General features: G+C 36.9%; 3 protein-coding genes across 12 annotated transcripts in view; all 3 read right to left on the minus strand.

The window, feature by feature from the left end:
- The window catches only part of LOC133860716 (putative disease resistance protein RGA1), a 53,036-nt gene that overhangs the window by 4,081 nt on the left and 25,312 nt on the right, over window positions 1-23,643 (minus strand). For 3 of the 8 annotated variants that reach the window (XM_062296301.1, XM_062296300.1, XM_062296302.1), the window contains exons 2-4: window positions 5,384-5,479; window positions 4,850-4,994; window positions 4,589-4,650 (exon numbers count right to left, since the gene is read on the minus strand). The gene's annotated coding sequence lies outside the window, so the exon portion shown is untranslated. Of the gene's footprint in view, window positions 1-949; window positions 1,048-2,758; window positions 3,391-4,588; window positions 4,651-4,849; window positions 4,995-5,383; window positions 5,480-5,558; window positions 6,919-23,643 lie in introns of those variants that run through there. The other 5 variants (XR_009898923.1, XR_009898919.1, XR_009898920.1 and 2 more) reach the window with 4 other exon arrangements.
- LOC133860827 (putative disease resistance protein RGA4) lies at window positions 11,126-17,098 on the minus strand. Of its 3 annotated transcripts, XM_062296454.1 has the most exons (6): window positions 16,605-17,098; window positions 14,848-16,333; window positions 13,203-14,589; window positions 12,990-13,111; window positions 12,713-12,803; window positions 11,126-11,496 (listed from the first exon to the last, which is right to left on the minus strand). In XM_062296454.1, exons 1-3 carry the CDS (start codon window positions 16,905-16,907, stop codon window positions 13,283-13,285), a joined length of 3,096 nt encoding a protein of 1,031 aa, XP_062152438.1. In that variant the 5' UTR covers window positions 16,908-17,098; the 3' UTR covers window positions 11,126-11,496; window positions 12,713-12,803; window positions 12,990-13,111; window positions 13,203-13,282. The 3 variants fall into 3 exon arrangements, with proteins under 3 accessions (XP_062152438.1, XP_062152436.1, XP_062152437.1); XM_062296452.1 differs by having other exon boundaries at window positions 13,203-16,333; XM_062296453.1 differs by having other exon boundaries at window positions 12,658-12,803; window positions 13,203-16,333.
- On the minus strand, window positions 22,624-23,226 carry LOC133860828 (uncharacterized). The gene is made up of 2 exons (XM_062296455.1): window positions 22,980-23,226; window positions 22,624-22,874 (listed from the first exon to the last, which is right to left on the minus strand). Exons 1-2 carry the CDS (start codon window positions 23,185-23,187, stop codon window positions 22,702-22,704), a joined length of 381 nt encoding a protein of 126 aa, XP_062152439.1. The 5' UTR covers window positions 23,188-23,226; the 3' UTR covers window positions 22,624-22,701.

Genomic DNA, 23,643 nt, shown 5'->3' on the forward strand with positions numbered 1-23,643 from the left:
ACATAAGTCTTAAGCAAAGAACATGGCATCTTACTCTTCCATACTAGGATAACATCCTTCAACAAAACACTCGCAACACCATCTCTAATCGTATTCCAGCTTCGTGTCTTGACGTCAGTAGATCATGAGAGCACTAGAGTTAAACTCAATCATGCTAACACGTCTTTCCTGATGAACAAGAACAGTCAACCTTCCTACTCATAGACATGCCATTACTCGCACCTGGGTAGTCATGTATCCATGTACTTTCAAGTTCAATGTATGCTATTAACACGTGACCATCCGATAAAAATATACATAAGATCTTTTCCATGAATACTCTTATGCATACTAATACGTCTAGCAAAACTACTCATAACATAAAAACATCTCTCACAAAACAATGCTATATATGCTATGCATGAACTGGGGCTGATACTGTAATGCTGCTGATACTGATACTGCTGATACTGATACTGTTATGCTGCTGATACTGTTATGCTGCTGATATACTGATACTGCTGGTATGTATGCTCTATACTACATGCTCAATGTTCCGTGCTTGACCAGTATATATTTCACTACTGTGTCACGCTGAAATCATGCATTTGTTAAATCACGCCCTTTTAAAACTAAACAAATCCCGCATTTTACCCAACACTTTGAAATCATTCAAAACTTAGTTTCTTTATCAAATCTACGCAGTTTCAACATGACATGTTCTCAAACAATTTGCATAATTTAAATCTCAACCGCAGAACTCAACACTTTAAATCTAGTCAATACTTTTCACTCTTGCACTATCTCTTAAACATCATTGATATAGTTTAAACATAATCGAAACTAATAAATCATCTCAAAGCATATACATTTCATCATATGGTTGGTTCAGTTTCATAAACAATATATATATTTTTATCAATCCAATACATATAAAAATATATATTTTCTCAGTGAGTGGAATACCCACCTTGGCTGCATTAGACTCCTGACTCGAACTCCCACTGGATTCCAATTACTCGAACTCTACCTTGGAGAACCATTGAAGTCTCCAATTACAACACAATCCTGCAAACATTGGTAGCATTAGACTATGCTATTGAATCACATACTCAATGACATCCTAACTACCCGCGTGCTCACACGTCACATCACTCGCTTCTAAAGCTAGCTAGGTATCCTAAACTACTATTAGGCTAATCATTGGTTATAGGTTCTTATTATATTCGTTTATTAATTAGAAGGTGCACTTACTATATTATTCGCCTACTTATTATTGTTAAGCCATATATATTACCATTGTTAATCCCCTTTATAGCTTGTTGCTTATTTACTGAGTTACTAATATATTTTTAACCCGCATACATGTATGTGTGTACATATATATACATTTATACATATACACACAACGCTTAAACCTAATCTAATGATACACATAATGTTGGTTTGGTAGTTCCTTACATAAGTTATGTCTCTTAAGCTATAATCATTATGTATTCCATTTATTTATTTATTATACTCCTTCACTAACTCTATTTACTTATTTCCTTAATTCATTTCTAGTTTGGTAAATGTTCCGACCATTAACTCATAGAACTTAACGTTTTACACCTACCCATTCATCATATTGTTCTAATTCCCTTATACATTAATTATTCCTCATGCCTTTTCTAAAATCCAACCCAACCTAAGCTCATAAACATAACTAAATACCCTACTAGCACTCAAAACCACATAACTATACCTACATAATATTTCATTCCCTATTTCCATCATCTTTGTTATTAACACCAAAAGATCTCACATTAACTTTTAACATTAAACATCAACTCCTCATTGGCTTCCCACACCAAGAAACCATCCAACCTAAAGCATACCAAACAGAATTTTCCACCAACCATAGCCAAGTAAAAATGCCATACAAAACACCTCCAATTTCCATTAACATAATCACCCTAAACAATCTTCTTGGAAAATCACTCAACCATTAACAATCCATATCACCCATTCGGCCTAGCTAGGAGAAATACCCATAAAACATTACAATCAAAACTAAGAACACACCCATCAACTAGCATTTCAACTCACATGGCCACAACAAAGAGACTAACTAGATCCTTCAAAAATTCAAACATTAAAACACCAACGATCCATCATTTTAACACAAACAACCATGATAGAGAGATATTAATCAAACCTTATTCCATCCCGAATCCACCATTTCTCTTTTACATACAATCGACTATACTTAAAACTCTCAAAATACAAACTCAACACAAATCAACACTAATTCCGGATTCCATCAAGAACTCAATCCATAATTTCAACTAACATCATCAATCGCACCAAAATATCCATCCACATAAAGTCATTTAGCTCATACGAGTCTCAACTTATCAAAACAACTCCAACAAACCAACTTAACCAATTTCCTTAATTAGAGCACTCCTAATACAAGAATCAGCCCGAAAACCACCCTTCCAAGAGCTCAACTAATCCAAGCAAACTCAAACACTCAATAAGACTCAAAGAACCAAAAGACCATACATCAACACTGCCGTGACCCACAAAACAGCAACCACCGGCCCACAAAACCAAGCCAATCAACCCACACAAAATCATCCACCTAAAATCAACCCAAACACCCATACAATCCATTCAAATTCATCAATTCTTAAACTATGCATAGTCAAAACACAATCCATTGAAAATCCCCAAAATTATCAAACCCTAATTCAACAATCGACAAATTAATCCACAAAAATTATAAAACTTATACCTTAGGGATTTTCCTCAACAAATCCACCGGAAATCGCTACTGGACCGCCGGAAAAGCCGCCGGAAAACGCCATGAAGAATCGGGTCTTCTTCTCGGGTCAGGCGGGTCACGGGTCGCACAGGTCACGGTCACGGGTCCTCGGATTTTCTGGGCTCATGGGTTGCGGGTTCAAGCCCCTGGGTTCCGCCGAAGCTCCTCCATCGCTGGATTTCAGTCCCGGCCACCGATCATGGAGGATCGGGTCCTCACGGGTCTCGGGTCACTTGGCCATGGGTTGCACGGGTTTGAGCTCACGGGTCGCGGGTCTGAGGGGTTCTGGGTTACGGGTTTCACGGGTCTTCACCGGAGATCGTGTCGCCGGCGCCCTCTGGTCTCGTCGGCGCCACCCACCGGAGGATCGGACTCCTCCCTCAACTCTCCCGATCTCATCTCGCTCTCAGCATCTCTCGGTCTCTCCCTCTCACGTCACTCTCTCTGTTTCTCTCCTCCCTCAGTCTCTCCGACTCTCTCTGTTGCTCGGGTAGAAGAAGAAAGAACGAAGAAGAAAAGAAGGACAGAGAAGGAGAAGTAGAAAGAAGAAGAACAAGCAGTCGTGGACTGCTGTCCACCGAGGAGAAATAGAAGAAAAAGAAAAGAAAGAAAAGAAAAAGGAAAAGAAAATGGATAAGGGAGAAAAAGAGAAAAATTACTAAAATGCCCCTCAAATGAGACCTACTATAATTTATTCAACTTAACACCATGGTATTTTATTTCCATCATATAAATATCGAGCACATCAATTTAATAAATATAATCTTATTAGTCGTTAAATTCCCTATTTAATTTCTCGGTCTTCACACAAGTACATATAAAAGCATCGAAGTTTAACAAGCATGTAGGTTAGAGATGTATGAATATATGTACTGACAATGAACAAATCAGTAACAAGAATCAATAGCTTAGCCAGTTCTAGGCAACAGGAAAAGGAGAGAGCCAATATCATACTGATCACTATGATCCAGGCTTTCATAGTGATATTTAAACCATAGCGTTGCTGCAAATAAATATTGATATTAAAAAAATATTATCTATGTCAGTCTATCAACAATCAAGCAAACAATATAAGGGCAAACTTACTTATCCAATGAATGTCACTGACTTTATCATGACAGAATCTGCATGTAAATAACATGCCACAGCAAGAAGTATAGAGTTTGCAACTACTTTCGTCATGCTTTCTCCAAAATACTTGTTTCTCTCAACCATGAAATAATTATTGGAGAACATTCAAGTAAATCTTCATAATCTGAACTTTCACCAGTTGTTGCCTGAAGTAACTTTTATTGAGACGCTATTCACTAACTAACATTACCCATTTATATATAAGAATATTTACAAAATTATATTAATCTAAATAGTTGGAATAAGATTCCTAAAAGTGTCACACCATAAAATGAATTGTTCATAAGGTTTATAATGAGATATGCTTTTCTTCTCAGATCAAGGGTAATCCTGAAAAACTCTTCTTATTTCAGATTCAAGCTTGTTTTCTGGCTCATCCCAAGTATATCATTCTATCCAGCCTTGAAAGTGAGGTCACTATGATCCAGGCTTTCATAGGCATTAGTGCCTAATATTTTAAATTTGTAACACAAGAAAAGATAAAATAATATAAACAATCTGAATCTTCAACACATTGAATTTTATAAAATCCTATTTAGATATAACAGAACCATGAATATAAATTGCAAAGAATATATATTCGAAGGAAGCACTAACAAAAGCACTTCACTAACAAGAGACACATAAACAAAGTGGTTGGCTAACATGATCATCAGTTCCAGTCAGTACCCTAGGAGCACAACAATCAATTTCACTTGACGACAAGCAAGCATTAAAGCAAGTGGAAGAACCTGCAAATGAAAAAATACTTGTCAGATAGCTTTTAAGGATACAGCTAGGATTGTTGATCATGTCTTTCAAGTTCTAAATGCTGATAAAAGGTGTTCACCAAATTGCAGGCAGAATACTATTTAAAAATGAAAAATATGGTTAATTGAATGTGCCCTTTTCGCGGGCTCAGCTCATTGTCATTCTTACAATTAGCCTCACCCGAACTTCCTCATCATGGAAATGCTCTGTATAGTGTCCACTGTTTTGTCTACAAGTGAGGCTGAAATATCCAAGCATATTGCAGAAATAACCCAACGATTCTCACGCCCATATCATGAATTGATGCTTTTCTATGCATGTCTCTCTGACCATCAAAAAACCAAATAGTAAACTCAATACTAACTCAAAATTTTTCAATGAAAACAGTAAAAAGGTAAAATAATCCATGAACAAAGAGAATTGCAGTTATACTTCAGCAACAATAATAACAAAAAGAATGTCTAAATCTGCATTTAATTATGAGAAAACCCAGAGTTATCCAAAACTTTTATTGCGTTTTTATGAAAATTTGGGATGGGATTGACTTCCCTGGTCTATCAAAAGTCTTTCACCCAATACGTGATGCTACCATTTGTAGAATATACATTTCAAATGAAGATGCGAGAAATTTATTTTTTTTCTAAAAAAAATAAAATAAAAACGAGATATTAGACATGTAGGACTGCCATTGAAGTGAAAGATAGAAAACAATACAGGAAATTTGAGAGCTTTGTGCAAATCTGATTTTTCGGCAAGGTCTGAAAATGTGTCTATTCTTAAACCCTTGTTTGTTCCATGCTACAGTTGGTTCTGCATATGCAGTCAAAGATTATTTATCAAAAGCCTGACAAAGTAAAATGGAGATGAAAACAACAAGAGAGTTAAGAACCTGAAGAATAATAGGTACTGCATTAGGCTACGGATCCCATCCATAAAAATTGCCGAAAGAGTTTAGACAGCAAGCAATTGTTGGGGATCCTCGCCTTTTCCTTCTTCACATCTTTTCTCCAAGCGAGGACACAGCAAAATTGTCAAACGACGTAAAGAGGTGAGGCGGCGCATAGCTTCAGGCAATGAAATTAAATTGCAACAATTGTGGATCTGAAGTGAAGTGATGTTGGCTATCCACTCTGGTAAAGACTCCAAACTAGGGCAGTCGATATATTCAAGCCATTGCAGAATATTAGCTCCTTAATCCCAAAACCTGAATCTTATTTGGTCCCACTCATTCGAAAAGTTTGGGATCTGAGCAATTTTGGGCCAATCCTCTCCTGTTCCTTCTTCACATCTTTCCTCCAAGCGAGGACACCTCGCAATTGTCAAATGATGTAGGGAGGTGAGGCAATGCATCCCTTCAGGCAGTGATATTAAATTGTGACATCCGTAGATCTGAAGTCTACGAAGAGAAGTGAGGTCGGCTATCCACTCTGGTAAAGACTCCAAACTAAGGCAGTCCTCAATGTCAAGCAATTGCAGAGCGGTAGCATGCCTAAGCTCCTTTGGGAGAGACACCAAGTTTCTAACTTGTATTATTTGTAGATGACGAAGTAGTGTAGGTCCAAGGCATTGCGCGCCCTCTTCATCCTCATTGCTGATAAGTTCTTTGCAGTTCTCAATCTTCAAATATTCAAGCCGGGCGAGATGTTGAAAGAGTGGAGACATGGATATTTGTAGTTTAGGACAGTCCGAAATACTCAAAATCTCAAGAGAAGTTAGGTCTTGCAGCCAATCCTCTGGCAGATATTCAAGTTCCTCTAAAAAAGAAAGGCTAAGATACTTCAATTTGGAGAGAGTGGAAAAGAGAGAGGAAGAGGAGGGTGTTGTTTGGCTCCCTGGGCAACCCTGGATACGTAAACGAGAAAGACTTGGAAATGATGGGAACAATGGAAGATTATAATTTTGCTCATGCTCTGTTGTTACTCCTTCCCTCATTCTCCACCATACCCTCAGCTTAGGCAATGCCACAAGCGAGAGACTTTGGAGGGAAGAAAAGGACACTTCACTGGCATCATTGCTTATGTACTCCAGCGAATTCAATTTATGAAGAGAAAGAACCTCGAGTAAAGGGAATCGGTCCAATGGTGGGATATGTTGGCACAATTTACAACAGCTTATGCTAATTTTAACCAAATTCGAGAGCGAGGACGCCCAGTCGGAAAACCTCACGCCTGCATACCCTTTTATCACTAATTCTTTCAAATTTAGGTGTGGCCGAAGGTTTTGCAACAGTTGTTCATCATTTACAATTGCCTTATCATCACTCTCTCTCTCTCTCTCTCTCTCTCTCTCGCAGGACTTCGACGAAAAGAGGGAGAGAACACCTGTGTTTGGGTTGCCAGGGGAGGGCCTCCCTCCTCCCGGATTTTGTTCCTCCCTGGGTTTCTCCAGTGAAGGCTAGAGTGGGCTTGTAGAGTTTTGAGTCCTCCTGGACTTGTTCCTGTGGTGGTTTTAGTCCTCCTAGTCCTTTTAGACTATGGAATGTGGTTTGTTTTTTTAGTTTTTTAGGATTCATTGGTTCTGGGCAGGAAAACACTCCAGAGAGGAGTCAGAGTCCGTCGTACGTGTCGCCCAATGCCAAATTTGGTTTTCCAGATCCTTTTGATATTTGAGAAGATCATTACAAACCCAATGCCAAATTTGGTTTTCCAACCGCGATATTCTAAAACATTCCATCACTTCACTTTCTTGGTTTGCCCAATGATTAATTCTACAAGTTCTTCTTGTGTCTCTCTAATAATGAGATAGCTTTTAAAATTATTATTTGATCAAAATTCAATAATAATTTTAAAAGCTATATCACTAGGAAGGACATGAAAGGGAAACAAGAGGGTTTTGGAGCATTACATTTGAACAATACAACCGAAACTGCAATTTCTCTTATCACTATTCTGCCACAAAAGAATATCTTAAAGTTCCACAAATTTGTACATTACTAAGGTATATATAAAAAAGAAAACCAAGTAAGCTTGAAAAATTAGCAAGACATTAAGCAATGCAAAGACAATTTATTGAGAAATTTTCTCCACAAGTCAAGGCAATATATTTTCAATTTCTCTATTGATAAAAAGGACAGTTGAAAATCCATACAAGGAACAAAATTCCAACAACGTCGTAATGTTGGGAGAAAAGGATGATCACTAGTTTTGGTTATATAACACTGAAAATTCACAATTTTTAATGGAATTTTACTTTACAAAGCCATGGATAGTTGGTACATCCAATAAGACCAAGGGGAAGCGAATGCCTTCACAAGTTTGATGTTGAATGGTAGGAACTGGAATCAACCTTAATTACGCGCCTAGGTGGTTATTGAAAAACAAGAGAGAGGTGTTGAGCGGAAGTGGGGAAGAGAGTCAAAGAGGTGTTAACCTAATGATGCTTTGATACAATAAAGAATTTTTAGGAAAAGGTTTTTGTCAACTTCCATGCTTCTTATTTATATTGATATACAAGGTGTAGATACAAGGTAAGAATAATAAGGAAATCTACGCCTAGTCTATAAGGATACAAATCAGTTACAATCAATTACAAGAAAGGAAAGAGTCAGACATAGAAAGAATAATGGGTATGTTTGACAAACAATATAACATTACACAATAGTGGAAGACACTGTTCATCTAACTTTTCTCAACTTTTTACATTTTTTAATAACAATTCACATCAAAATATTCTCACTTTTTTCACTTTTTATATCACATCAAAAAAATTTTATTACTATTCAAATAAAAAAATTCACTACAATACAAATTTTTTTTTTTTTTTTTTTCACTTTTCTATACAAATTCTTTTTATTTTATATTACATCATTACTTTTTACTAATTTTAAAATTAACAACCCCACCATTCTGTTTTGTACCAGCACTTGCTAAACATACCCAATATTGCATAAGTCAAGTCTTGGACTGCACGTGTAGCTGTGTAAGGAAGTCTTTGAGCAGCAAACAAAGATCTTGGACAGTGCGCATTGTGAGGAAGGAAAGTCTCTATGAACAGTTGGAAAGGGGTGAGCAAATCCCCGCCCCGCCCCATATAGCCTAAAACCCGCACCCATGGTGCGGGCCACGGGCCCTTATTTGGGCCCCCCGCACGGTGCGGGGCGGGTTGCGGGGGGATCCCTTGAAAATTCTCGGGTCCCCGCCCCACCCCGCAAGTTTAAAAAAAAACACTAAAAAGAGAAAAAGCTTCACTTTCTTAGTTCTTGCTTTCCTTCTAACTTAACCCTAACTCTTAAGCACTCCTATCAGTTTCCCTACCATTTTTCCTATATTTAGGGAACAAAACTACTTTTTACTTCCCTATAAAAAAATACCCCACAATAGATTCCTTAAATTTTTCCTATATCAATTAAATACTATTTCCTTATCTTATTTTATTATTTTTTCTCTTTCTTATTTTATTTCTTTTTTCTTTTTTCTTTTCTTCTCTCTTCCTCTCTCTTGTCTTCTCCAGAAACTTCCCCAATCCCCTCCTCTCTCGCCTCCGCCTCCCTCACCCTCCACGGCCTCCTCAATCCTCTCCCCAAAACCTCTATCTTCAACCACAACAACCTTAATTCCTTGCCTTTCACCGGGCCACATCGAGGGCGACGCCGCCGATTTCCGCTAGGCCGTGAAGGATGGGGCGCACCGCAAGAGCAAGAAGCTCACCGAGTCCTGCTGCTACCGCCTCCGCAGGAACCCCAAGAGCCATAACCAGGCCAACAACTTCACCGACGACGAGCTCCAGCAAATCGGCCTCGGCTACGACCGGATGGTCCGTTTCATGGAAAAAGACGACGAGCTCCAGCAAATCGGCCTCGGCCACACCGCGCTGGGTCGACGCAGTAGAAGTTGAGGGCGTGATTCTGGTGGCTTGAGGTGCGAACTTCCGGTGAAACAAGAGGAAATTTCCGGCGAAATTACGGACATTTTAAACTGTGAAATTTTGGTGGAATTCCGAACACTCTTGGTTTTTTTTTTTTTTTTTTTTTTTTTTTTTTTTTTTTCCGATTGTTCTGGTAGTTGGATTTTGTGGATTTTGTGTGTGATTAAAAGGTGGTTATTTGTTTGTTTGGTGAGAAAGTGAGGCTGTGGGGTTGGAAAATGGTTTCCGGCAGACCAAAGCGGGAAAGGGGAAGGAGAGACGAGAGAGCCGTTTTTTTTTTTTTAATTATTTATTAAAATAATAGGTTGGGAAGCAACAGTGCTTCCCAATGGGTTGGGAAGCAACGTAACAGTGCTTTCCAACCAAAAAACCCAAAATTAGGGTAGCTGCTGGAGGTTAGATTTTGGTGTTTTTTGTGATATTTTCCGTAAACATAGGGAAGGGAACCACTTTAAGGAACCTGATGAGAGTGCTCTAAGCAACAGAGTACCGCACAACCTGCACCCCACTCGCCAGTCGCCGACTTGCCTCACGCCCTCACCACCTGCCAGTCCTGCTCTTGAAGGTTGAAGCACAGCACGACAGCGCCTCTTTGAGGCTTTTGGGTTTTGGAATAAACAGTTATAACCAAAGCTCAGATCCATATCTCTCTCTCTCTCAAAGCCCGCATTCAAATGTGTAACTTGCAAGCTACATTGTTCCTCTTTTCTATCTTATTCCTGGAATTACCTGTTGGTTGTAGTTTTTCTTTTCACTTTTGCTTGTGTGTGTGTGTATGTTATATGCATCATTTGTTATCTCTTTTGCAACAAGTGAATTTGGTTATGTACTGTGAATCCCACCTGGTTTCTCGCTAAATTGCTCACTTACCGTCTGGGATCCTAAATATTCAAAGAAATTCAATTTTCCATTTGGGTTTATCTAATATGCACATCTTTCTCATTTGGGTTTTTCTAATTTATTTTACTTTGAGTTTATGTCAGCTCTAGATCTTTGTAAAATAGTATTTGCTAAAACCCATATCTGATTTTCCCTTTTCATTCCATTTTCAAGAGATGTAGAACATTTGATTGTGTCCCACTAGTTTCACTGCGCTTCAAGTCACAGATTTGCTAAAAAAACCCGCGGGGATCCCCGCGGATCGTGCGGGGCAGTGTCAAAAAATCCCCATCCCCGCACCCCCTCCATGCTCAGCCCTGGAATATTGCAGCATATCTTCAATATTTCTTGCTGAATTGGCAGCTGTTGATGAGGCTGCCAAGGTGGAGGAAGTAGCTGCTGAATCAGCTGTCAAGGTGGAGGCAGGATGTACACAAATCCTAACCAAGATCAAAGCTTTAAGCTTGATAAAAAAACACCACCGACTACAATATGAATAGGTGCCCTGAACAAATAGTCATGCATGTCTTTTTCCAAAGAACAGCGCCAAAGAAATATTGGCATATTAGTATAAAAATTATACGATATAATAAGCTAAAATTTTAACTTCAAAATCCTCCTCAAGGCAATATATTTTCAATTTCTCTAACTGATAAAAAGGACAGTTAAAAATCCATACAAGGAACCAAAATCCAACAACCCTGTAATGTTAGGGGAAAAGAAAAAGGAGGATGATCACTAGTTTGGGTTATATAACACTGAAAATCCACCAAGTTCAATGAAATTTTACTTTACAAGTCCATGTATAGATGGTGCTGCGGCCAAAGGTACACATCCAATAAGAGCAAGTGAAAGCCAATGCCCTAACAAGTTTGATGATTTACGGTTGGAACTAGAATCAACTTTAATTACACTACTCCTATCATAGGAGTGCCAAGGTTGAACAAAGTACCAAAATTCACTAGGGGGTTGAAAAAAGAAGGACAAAAAAAAAGACTCAATCTTGGGATGAGAAGCAGCACCATTTGTTGTTGCATCCATAGGCTCAGACTCTGTTGACGACTCAGCTTTGTCACCCCTTTTACCTGCAATACACCAATAATCCCAAAAAATAACAATTTCATTACATAACTCAGTAACAAAAATCATTAGATCAGCCAGTTCTAGGCAACAGGAAAAAGAGAGAACCAATATCATATTGATCAGATATATAAAGTTGGCTATTGTCCAGGCCACCTACCATAAAATGGACTCACAGTACACAGCTGCACAACTTACAAAAGAAATGAAAAGAAAAGAAAAAGAAAGAGATGATTTTGCACTCAAACCTTTTAGTTGGCTCCAACAAATCTCCTACATTGTCAAATTATAGATCTGATAATTTGCAGTCTATTAAACACTGAAAACGTAAAAACTGATGTCTTCAAAAAATGATTAGGGAGGAAAAATTAATAACGTAAGTATTTGCCTTTTATCATCAAAATTTTTTCAAATACTGCAAGAGTACACTGCTATCGATAGTCTACCACAGGAAGGAATTGAGCAAACTGGCCCAACAGGCTGAATTTTCAAGCACTGCATACACAATATTTTAGTCGTAGCTTTCGTAGCTTTCCTGCCACAGACAGTCGAGCAAAAAATAAAAGGGCAAACTTGCGTATCCATTAAATGTACTGGCAGAATCTACATGTAAATAACATGCCACAACAAGCTGCACAGAGTTTGCAATTTCTCCAAACCATGAAATAACGGAGAACATTTAAGTAAATCTTCATAATTTGTACTTTCACGAGTTGTTGCCTGAAGTACCTTCTGCTGAGACGCTATTCACTGACTAACATTACCCATTTATATATCTGAATATTTACAAAATCATATTACTCTAAATAGTTGGAATAAGATTCATAAAAGTGTCACACCATAAACTAAACTGTTCATATGGTTTTGAATAAGATATGCTTTTCTTCTCAAATCAAGAGTTGAATCTTGAAAACTCTTCTTATTTCAGATTCAAGCTTGTTTTCCGGTTCATCATAAGTATATCATTGTATCCAGACTTGAAAGTGAGATCACTATGATCCAGGCTTCCATAGGCATCAGTGCCTAATATTTTAAATTTGTAACACATTAAAAAAAAAAAATTAACAATCTGAATCTTCAACACATTGAATTTTATAAAAGCGTCTTTAGATATAACAAAACCATGAATATAAATTGCAAAGAATAAATGCAAAGGCAACACTAACAAGAGACACATAAACAGAGTGGTTGGATAAAATGATCTTCAATTCCAGTCAGTACCCTTGGAGCAAAATAGCCAAATTCACTTGAAGACAAGCAAGCATTATCACTGTCTTTTGGGATTAAAATGCTTTCAAGCAAGTGGAATAACCTGCAAATGCAAAATACTTGTTAGATGGATTAAAAGGACAGCTAGGATTCTTGGTCATTTCTTTCAAGTTCTAAATGGTGATAAAAGGTGTTCAACAAATTTTAGGCAGAATTATATTAAAAAAAAAAAAAAAATGGTTAATTGAATGTCCCCTTTTCACAGGCTCAGTTAATTGTCATTACTCACCCGAACTTCCTCATCATGTAAGTGCTCTGGATAGTGTCCATTGTTTTGTCAACAATGAGGCTCACATATCCGAGCATATTGCAGAAATCTCCCAATGAATTGATGCTTTTCTATGCATGTCTCTGCTGACCATAAAAAAAACCAATTAATAAACTCAATACTAACTCAAAATTTTTCAAAGAGATATTTCAAAGAGATATACAGTATACACACCGCAGAGATGCATAGTAACGTCCTTCTGCGAGACTTTCTTCAAATTTCTCTTCCGCTGATTTGGAGACTTCAATTTCTTATTAGAAGAACAATAATCGATCCCACCCATCCGAATAGCCGAAACCCCACTGATTCGAAACGTTCGGGATGTGAGCAATTTTTGGCCAATCCTCGCCTATTCCTTCTTCACATCTTTCCTCCAAGCGAAGACACTCACAAATTGTCAAACGACTTAAAGACGTGAGGCGGCGCATAGCTTCAGGCAATGATATTAAATTGTAACAATTGCCGATCTGAAGTGTCTGAAGTGAAGTGAGGTCGGCTATCCACTCTGGTAAAGACACCAAACTAGGGCAGTTCCAAATTTCAAGCCATTGCAGGGCAGTAGCATGTCTAAGCTCCCTTGGGAGAGACACCAAGCTTGTAACACTGTCTATTTGTAGCCGACGAAGTGTTGTAGGTCCAAGGCATTGCGCGCCCTCTTCTTCCTCATTGCTGATAAGTTCTTTGCAGTATTTAATCGACATATATTCAAGCGCGGTGAGATGTTGAAAGTGTGGAGACATAGATATTTTTAGTTTAGGACACGCCCAAATATTCAGAACCTCAAGAGAACTTAGGTTTTGAGGCCACTCCTCTGGCAGATATTCAAGTTGCTCTAAATAAGAAAGACAAAGATACTTCAATTTGGAGAGAGTGGAAAAGGGAGAGGAAGAGGAGGGTGTTGCTACGTCTGCCATTATGGACCTTATAGGGCAATTACTGATAAGTAAACGAGAAAGACTTGGAAATGATGGGAATAATGGAAGATTATAATTTTGCTCATGCTCTGTTGTTACTGCTTCCCTCATCCTCCACCATCCCCTCAACTTTGGCAATCCCCTAAGCGAGAGGCTTTGGAGGGAAGAAGAGGACACGTCACTGGCATCATTGCTTATGTACTCCAGCGCACTCAAGTTCTCAAGAGAAAGATACTCGAGAAAAGGGAATCGATCCAATGGTGGGATTTGTTGGCACCATTTACAGTTTCTTATGGTAATTGAAACCAAATTCGAGAGCGAGGAGACCCAGCCGGAAAACCTCACGCCTGCATACCCTTCTATACTTAATTCTTTCAAATTTAGGTGTGGCCGAAGGTTTTGCAACAGTTGTTCATCATTTGCAATTGCCTCATCACTATCATAACTAGCTTCTATATGAAAAGGGTCCCACTCTAATTCCAGTATTCGAAGGTATTGCTTCCTCTCCAAGTTTGCAGCCGTGTCTTCTAATGGAGAATATCTCAAGTGCTCTAAACCCTTGATACGTAAGCTTCCTCTCAACTCATCTAAACCATTCAGATCGCTTAGCCCACCCTTTTGCTTTGGAACAGAACTTTCCTTCTTCCCTAAAATGTAAAACGACAGTGTTTGGAGATCGGTCAACTTTCCTAGTCCATGTGGCATTTGAATCAATCTGAGACACCCATCAAGCGCAAGATGCCTAAGACTGATCAAGTTTCTAGTGTCTTTTGGCAATTCTTTAAGCCCACGACAATGTTCAAGTATTAGTGTTTGCAAATTCTGCAATATAGTTATAGAAGGAGGGAGTAGTTTGATATGATAATTCCAAGAAAGATTAAGATATCTTAGATGCTTTAACTTACCAATGGAATTCGGCACTTCTTGAATGTATGAGTCACTCAAATTCAAGGAACGCAAGCATTTAAAACTTGTAATAAGTGTATCATAGACTTGCCTATTACAATCAAGTTTTGGCATCAAGAATGCATGTACCGAAGGTCGTAGAAGAAGCGTTCTCAGTCTGTTTGCCTCGAGCAAGGGAGCTGAAATATCCCATAAGGAATTTAAAGAATCGAATGCCACATGGCGAGTTCTTTCAACTACTTTTACTGCATCTGGATTTGAAATTAAGCACTCATCCCCTGCTACAAATTGTGCAAGATCATGTATAAGGTCATGCATTTTGCAACGTTCTATATCACCATCTTTATTTCTTTCTATGTCTTGAAAAAACGACCTCCAAAGCAAATCCATAAAATACTCGCGACCAACATCTTCAAGACGTTTCGTTCTGTCTGACGAATGAATAAAGCCTTGAGCTGTCCATAGTTGAATCAACGCCTCCACTTCAATTTTATAATCTTTTGGAAACAGCGAACAAAAGGCAAAACATTGCTTCAATTGTGGCGGGAGATGATCATAACTCAACTTAAGTATTGGGAAAATATCAATGTCTTGTTGATTTATTTCGTAAAGTTTCTTGGTTTGAAACTCTGGCCATTTAGCCTCTGAATTTTCGAAAGATAATAGACTCCCTATGCTCCTTATAGCAAGAGGAACTCGTGCACACTTTTTTACGATCTCCCTTCCAATTTCCACTAGCTTTGGATTCTTTGGCTCTTCACCATCTTTAAATGCCATTTTCTTAAATAATTCCCAAGAATTGCTTTCAGATAGACCTCCCAAAAAATACGGTGAAGCTGTGTGTGTAATGTTTGCAACTTTTCCGTTCCGTGTGGTAACCAAAACTTTGCTTCCCCTCAAGCCACCCACCAACAGATCTTCCAAGTCGGACCATTTATTCGAATTCTCATTCCATACATCGTCTAAAACAAGTAAGTATCGCTTCCCACCAATTGTTTCTCGAAGCTTAATTTGCAACGGATCTATCTCAAGACTTTCAGGTCTCTTCCTAGTTGCTAATTCTATGAGCTTTTGAACAATAGATTTTACGTCAAAAGGATCAGAGACGCATGCCCACAGCCTCAGATCAAAATGCCTTTGGACCTCCTCATCATTGTACACACACCGAGCAAGCGTAGTCTTTCCTTGTCCACCAATCCCAACTATCGGAATAATGGAAACATTCTCTCGCACATTGGAATTGAATAACAACGCTTTAACAGCCTTCTTTTCGTCCTCTCTCCCAATGACTTTTTCCTCGGGTACAAATGAGTGTGTATCTTCTCTCCTCCTATGCTCAAGCTGTGTCTCTATAAGGCGCGGCGTGAAGTTAAAGTTCTTCCTATCTTCTGCGATTTCATTCAGTTTTGCTCTAACTGCCTTGATCCTATAACCCATTTTATGGCCATAAACAAGCTGGTTCGATTTGGAAAAGAAGATGTGTATCTGTAATACCCAACAATTATTCAGTATGGTTCATTCCGAAAAGTTAATTAAAAATATTTTTGGGGAATGTGTGTAATTAAGGAAAATATGAAGGTCATGTTTGTAATTGTAATAAATTTAAGTTAGATTTTTTTTTCGAAATGTTTGAAATATAGTTGGGTTTAACGTTATAATTAATGGGCAAACTGTTGTGGATTTATTGTTTAGTAATGTTGTTGAAGGATTTTAAACTAAAACATACAAACGACATCATGCCTGCTTATGAATTTACCTGTTTTGCGTTGTTATCCTGTGTCATGACTTGTCGTCGTAGAAGTTCAGTGGAGTAGTCATCCAGCAAGTCGTCGGCTTCGTACATGGCATCCTTGAGCTTTCCAAGCCAATCTTTGACCGCATGGTTATGGGCTTGCTGCTCCTCCGCATCCAAAAGCACAGCTTGAATGGTGGAAACCGTGTTCCTGAGCTTTTTAAGCTCATCTTTAAAACCCCAAAGCAGTCCAATCTCTTGGCAAGCAAGAGAGCCCGAACTCGTAATGATACTCGCAGCAACGTTGAAGAGAACTGCCTCCGCCATTTGTTGGTGGTGAATCGAGTGATGCTGAAACCCACTGTTGAAGTAGTGATGAGAGGTGTTGGGAGCGTAGAATTAAGGAAGATGTGTTTGCTGTAAAGCAGATGGAGAAGCCAATGGACACCGCTTAAAGAAAGTCCAATGAGGCCGCATATGTGCGTTTTTGTCTACAGAAAAGGACAGGTTAGCTAACATTTTAATGATGAATTGAAGTTTCATCAGCCATTCAATCCGACTCAATTGACCAAATATGAATGTGTATGTTTGTACAACTTATTTTAATAATTTCAATTTCAAGATACAATATTCTAGAGTATCGAAAAATCTTATTGATTAAAACAACACGCATGCATCTTTCAAACGATCATCACCTAAAGATTCTATATTTTAATCAAATAAAAAATCAAAGAATTTTCATATATTATAGGAGTGCGGTGGTTCCCAAGCCGTCAAGGGGGTGGCTGAGCAAAAGCCACCCTTTTTTTCTTTTTTTCTTTCGTTCTTTTTTTAAAAAAATGTTTTTAATATTTTTATTTTTAAAGTTTTATTAATTTTTAAATTTTTTTTTTTTTTTTTTATATTGTGTCACGTGTCAATTTTCATTGGTTGACACGTGACAGACTGTTAAATATTAGACGAAAAAATAAATGGAGATATCAATTTTATCTTTTCTCAAAACTCAGATATCATATGTGAAAAAAAAATAAAATTGAAGTATTAAAAAATAAAATTTTCAAACTACAGGTATTAAAAAGTATTTAACCCTATATTATAAACTACCAACTTTTTCTATTTAGGATGGTTTGGCCAAAACAAAACTACTCCAAATAGACTATGTTATTATATGGATTAGATGCATAAGTTATATTATTTATTGAAAATAGTATATTAACAAAAATTAAATGCAAAACTTGATTAAATAATAAATTATTATATTATTGTACAAAAATATATATAAAATAAAAAGATTCTATTTGAACTTTTTGTTTTAAGCTTTAATTTATATTATATATAGGCTATCTTTCAATTCTGGCGTTTCTTCCAAGAAAGTGAATGGAAATTGGAAGCACATGTCGGACCTTCTTGGTTGATGAAATATACCTATCGATCTTAAATTCTTAATTATTTCAACACCGCGTGATGACCACGACTGGGCTAGCAACCCCCATTTTTGACCTTTGCGTTACTTAGATGATAAGATGATAAGATTTAAGAACTGAAGTTTGAGACAGCCACATTGCCACATCAAATCTGACCGACGAACATTGGGAAGAAGATTCCTTTTTTCTTTTTTCTTTTTTCTTTTTTCTTTTTTTTTTTAATTCTTTTCCTTAAAGGTGATTTTGGTTTTTAAAATTATTATTAAATTAAAATTTAATAGTAATTCATTAGATACTATATATCTAATGATAATTTTAAAAATCACATCATCTTTAAAAGAACAAGAGAGACAACTGTCTTAATTTTAAAAAAGATATGATACGTTGATATTTAGGAGTCGCATGTAGGAAAATAGATCTAATGGTTAGTTTAAAAAAAAAGTTGTTGGAGTTGTATAAAAATTGTGTCAAGAGTTGTACAACAATCTTTTCCCATTTTAGAATTACTCCCTATGAATAAAAGGCCATTTTCCTGTCCATCTGCTTCACAGCAAACACATCCCGATGGAGTGGTTACCAATCAAATATTGTTGTGCAAATCATGCTATAAATTAAAAGGGTAAACTATAGAATATAGGGTCAAGCCATTATATTGTACATGTGTTCGTCATCCGTACATGACGATTCACAGTATATTGTTTAATTTCAAAACATAATTAACATTTATGATTATAATCATTGACATAATTAAAAGGAATCATAACATCATTTATTCAAGTAAACAAATGTATAAAACTTCTTTATCGTTTATAAAAGGAAAATATTGCATTTTGCATAATTAAAGAGTTTGATGTGTTTCATAAGCATTTACATACATCGATCGATCATCTTCACTCTCAGACATCTTAACATTACTACACTGCAAATGATATTCTAACATTAGGTATAGGGAGTGATGTGAAATATTTCCCACAAAAGCTCATTTTTAGTCAAAAGAGCTTGGGAAACAACAGGCCTCAATGTTCTAAGGTTGAATGGTATAATTGCATGCTCCGCACAAACATGCTATAATTCTCTCGTTAATTAGTCATTCTTTAGAAGCTAATCATTCTGTTTGAGGATTTTGCTCTCCCTTTGTAACAAATGTGGTATCTTCCCTTATGATAACAAATGATGGGGGATACCACTCATTCATTTGTAAGACATTTATATGGTGGTTTGGCGTTAGACACCTACATTTACCATTAAAAAAAAGAGTAATACTACGAAACAATACTTTTTTCAGGGTGTGAACCTAACAAGTGAACATACGTTTTTAGGTAATATGTATAAGGAAATACGTTAACTAAGACCATAATTCTCAAACAAATTTAAGGGTTATAAAGTATTGCTGATAATACAAGCATTATCTTTTGACTTTTTGGTCAATTGTGTTAGATTCATAGGGAAATTTGGGGGGAAAAAGAAGAGGAAGAAACCGATGTGTTGTCATAATATTCAGCATATAGACCAATTATTTACTAAGATAATTAAAGTCATTATGAGCAATCTTGTAGGCTTCTTTTCGTGATTGTTTTTTCAAAATTTAATTGTTTAATGACTGATGTGATATGCTACATCATACGTGGACTGTCATGTTAGTTTATAAAGATCGCATTTGCATTATGCAACAGGGTTGCACATGATACTAATGACAAATTTCTAGTCCATTTAGATTTGAAATTTCAAAACCTGTTATTTAAAATATAGTAGTTTAAAAAACGTGCGATTTAAAATTATATGTTTAAAAAAGTAGTTAAATTTTTGGTAAAATCGCGATTGAACTTTTAAAATTGAGCGTTTTTTATAATATGCATCCCCTTTATGCGATTTAAAAATACAATTTTTTTTTTTATTATTTTTTTACGTTTTTAAATTGTAATTTTTTGAAAATGCACACCTAAACGATATACTTTCATTGATTTTGTTTAAAATATGCATGTGAAAATTATATGCCCCAAAATAAATATTAATTTGAGGAAAAAATTTGTAGTTAACTGGATTTTATTAAGTTAGACAAATTATTGTGACATAAATGTCTCATACTCATAGGATGCCACATACACAAATTCGTGGTTTTAGGTTTAGCACCCACAAGTCTTGTAGTCATTACGAGCAATCTAGAGAACCGACTCCGCCATTTGTTGATGGTCATTTGTTGTTGGTGAATCAAGTGATGCTGAAACCCGCTGTTGAAGTAGTGATGAGAGGTGTTGGGAGCGTAAAATTAAGGAAATGTGTTTGATGTAAAGCAGAATCAGCAGATGGACAAACCAAATGGGCACTGCTTATAACATTCATAGCAGTTTCTTTAAAGGGGTTTGTTCTTTAATTTTTAGAGAAAAATTTAAAAAAGTAACAAAAACTCCTCCACATCAACTTTCTTAAAATTTTTTTCTTTTCCTTGAAATGGATAGTAACTCCCAATGCATTGAAAATTACTATTCACTTTCCATTCAATTTTTATTCACAAAATATATTATCTTTCTTCTACTTTATCTTATTTTTTTTTATATTTTTAGTTAAAGAAAAAGTAAAAAAAAAAAAAAAAATTTAATGATATATGAAAAAATAAAAAGAAGCTATTATAGAGAGTATTTTTTTTTTTTAAGGAAAAAAAATAATTTTATTCCGTGTATATATATATATATAGAAAAAATGGTTGAAAAAACTGTTGTCTATTAAAGAAAGTCCAATGAGGCCGGCCACCGGAATTGAAGAAAACAAAAAAGCAAAAGTAAAGGAGACGTTCAAGTGGGGGATGACGTTCTCAGCTGCATGCAATTTTCATTTTCAATGGTGTAACTTTATGTGGGAGTAGTGGGGGATGACTCGTTAAAGTCGCTGATGATAAGTATTCTAATAATGTGGTTTTTAGAAATAAATAAATTGCTTATTACTTTTTTTCCTTTCCCAATTACTGTTTTTATTTTTCTCTAAATCCCACTTATTAATCAGCATATATATATATATATAAGAACAAAACCAAACAAAAATAAAAAAGAATTAAAAAAATCAACCAAAGCCAAATTGACAAGGACAAATTACCGAACAAAATCACATACCATATTAACATGGCAAAAGAGATCCACTGAACATCATACATTAAAACATAAATGGAATATAAAATGCAAAATCTCATTTCGGCATAAAACTTTGGACAAGGAAACAAAGCGAAAAGGAAATATGAACCTGAAAAACCTAGCATTTTTCACAGAGCCTAAATATAATTTCGACTCTACATAGTTGAGACCCATTCCCTGTAAGATTTGTACAAGCTCCACAATACATCAACAGCGTGGCTCAAAGTAATTTGCACAATTTAGAGAAGGTAGAGTCATTTACAGGTCATGGGCATGAAATGGATCACATGCATCAGAACACAGATACTTGAGAGGTCAGTACCAATAATTGTAGGCAAGCTACGTTGATGGTTGGTATACAATTATTGGGTCTGTTGGGATTATGGTATTAGCCACGTCTGTTATCCAAACAAGTTTTTAGGGTGGGTCGTTATTGATATCGAAAGCTAATTGCTGTGAAAGAGAAAGTAGTATTCCTTGGCTCAAATGAAGAACAGCCAACAAGATCCCCTATAAATCAACCTGAAAGAACAAAAAATAACAACAGACATTTGTTAACAAACAATTTCCAAGTACATGTCAAGAATTCATTTAAGAAGTTGAGCAGCATATCATAAATGAAAAAGATATGCACAAGGAAACTACATTATACTGAAAATGCACAACCAAGTGCTCTTATGAGCTGCCAAGAATACCAAGTCACAAAACCTCAATGGGAAATATATGCTTATTTTTTAAATTTAAAAACACATTGCATAGGAGAAGCTTTACTTGACAAACAATAAGCCTAAAAGAGGGCCAATCCAAGTATGAGCCAAAATGAAAGACAATTGTGGGCTGAAATTGGCAAGTTTTAAACCATACCAATGTTGATACACTACAAAAATCGCATTAAATAGCCACGTGCAGTTTGACACGTGTACAGTGTCGTACACGTGTCAAACATTTAGACACGTGTAGTTTGACACGCGTATTACGCGTGTCAAATGTGCATGTTACAAACTGCACAATTTGACACGTGTATAGTAATACACGTGTCAAATTTGACACGTGTATTTAAATACGCGTGTCAAATTTTTTTTGACACGTGTATAGGAATACACGTGTCAAGTTTGACACGTGTATTCCAATACACGTGTCAAAACATTTTGACACGCGTATAGGAATACACGTGTCAAGTTTGACACGCGTATTCCAATACGCGTGTCAAAATGTTTTGACACGTGTATCTGAATACACGTGTCAAATTTGACACGCGTATTCCAATACGCGTGTCAAAATGTTTTGACACGTGTATTGGAATACGCGTGTCAAATTTGACACGTGTATTCAGATACACGTGTCAAACTGTTTTTAATTGGAAAAAAAAAATAATTTATTTATTGTTTTTTAAAATTTATTTGGGTTAATTAAATTTTTTTTTTAATTTTTGAAATTTTGTAATTTTCGACCACAAATAACGCAACATTTATTTTACCCAAAACCAACACGAAATCATACTACACAAACAAATAATTAATAACATATTCGTTAACAAGCAAATATTTACGAACAAAAAATAATTACACAAAATATCTACAAATCTGAAAGGCGTCGCTGCGAATCACGAGGTACCGTCCCAGGCGTGTTCTCGCCCACCGGCGATTGCTGCGCAATGAATGGTGTAGCGGGCGAAGGTGTAGCGACAGTGGAGTGCTGGCTCAGCTGTCGTCCAACAGGCGACAACGTACCAACCGTTGTCGAATTACCTGCAAATAATATAGACAATTAAAGTATATAATATTACTTGCAAAATTAAAGGGGTAATGAAAACAAATTGAAATTAATTGTCCTATACACAATATAAATCATACCTGCAGATGCACTACCAACGGACGACGTACTACCTACGTGTGCAGGAGAAGACTGATTACCAACACATGGTGCAGGTACTCCCATGGAGGACATGAAGACCTCCATCTCTCGCAAGCGCTGCTTTATGCCGTCGAACTGTTGCACGCGCTGCTCCAACCGGTCATTCCTCGCTCGCTCAGCATGTAGCTCCGCTTGCATCTCTTCCATCTTCCGAGACTGTTCGGCCCAATCCCGAGACGTCCCCTGAGATGGTCCTCCCTGTGACCGAGGCCTATATGAAAAACATGTCCCTGGAACAGGTGCGACGTTCGGCCCAACCTGCCGAACCCTCCCTGCATACTCAGGCCTCCCAATCGCCTGTTCGTAAGCGTCGTTCGGTGCCCAACGCACCGTGTCTGCGGAGACACTTTGCGTGGCGGCTGGATCACTGGCTAAACTCTGCGTCATCCTCTCCTGTACGTCGTCAACATGAAAAAGTCATATATTGAATAATGACATATCACACATAATTTAAAAATATTAGTAAACTAAATCAGTAGCATACGCATAAGACCCGTGTACGGTCGTTCAGGAAAGTGCCGTCCTTCCTTGTGTGGGTCTTCACGAACGACGCGGCGCGAGTGGGGGGCGTGCCAGATGTACATGTCTGTCGTCATGCAGTTG

The sequence above is a fragment of the Alnus glutinosa genome, chromosome 2 (assembly GCF_958979055.1).
Source record: "Alnus glutinosa chromosome 2, dhAlnGlut1.1, whole genome shotgun sequence".
Lineage (NCBI taxonomy): Eukaryota > Viridiplantae > Streptophyta > Magnoliopsida > Fagales > Betulaceae > Alnus > Alnus glutinosa.

Coding starts and splice junctions, on each gene's coding strand:
- LOC133860827 (XM_062296452.1), bottom strand. CDS start 16,907: ATGGCGGAGGCAGTTCTCTTCAACGTTGCTGCGAGTATCATTACGAGT. Junction 16,334..16,604: donor AGGATAACAACGCAAAACAG/GTAAATTCATAA, acceptor TGGGTATTACAG/ATACACATCTTCTTTTCCAA.
- LOC133860828 (XM_062296455.1), bottom strand. CDS start 23,187: ATGGAAGAGATGCAAGCGGAGCTACATGCTGAGCGAGCGAGGAATGAC. Junction 22,875..22,979: donor CGTTGGTAGTGCATCTGCAG/GTATGATTTATA, acceptor TATTATTTGCAG/GTAATTCGACAACGGTTGGT.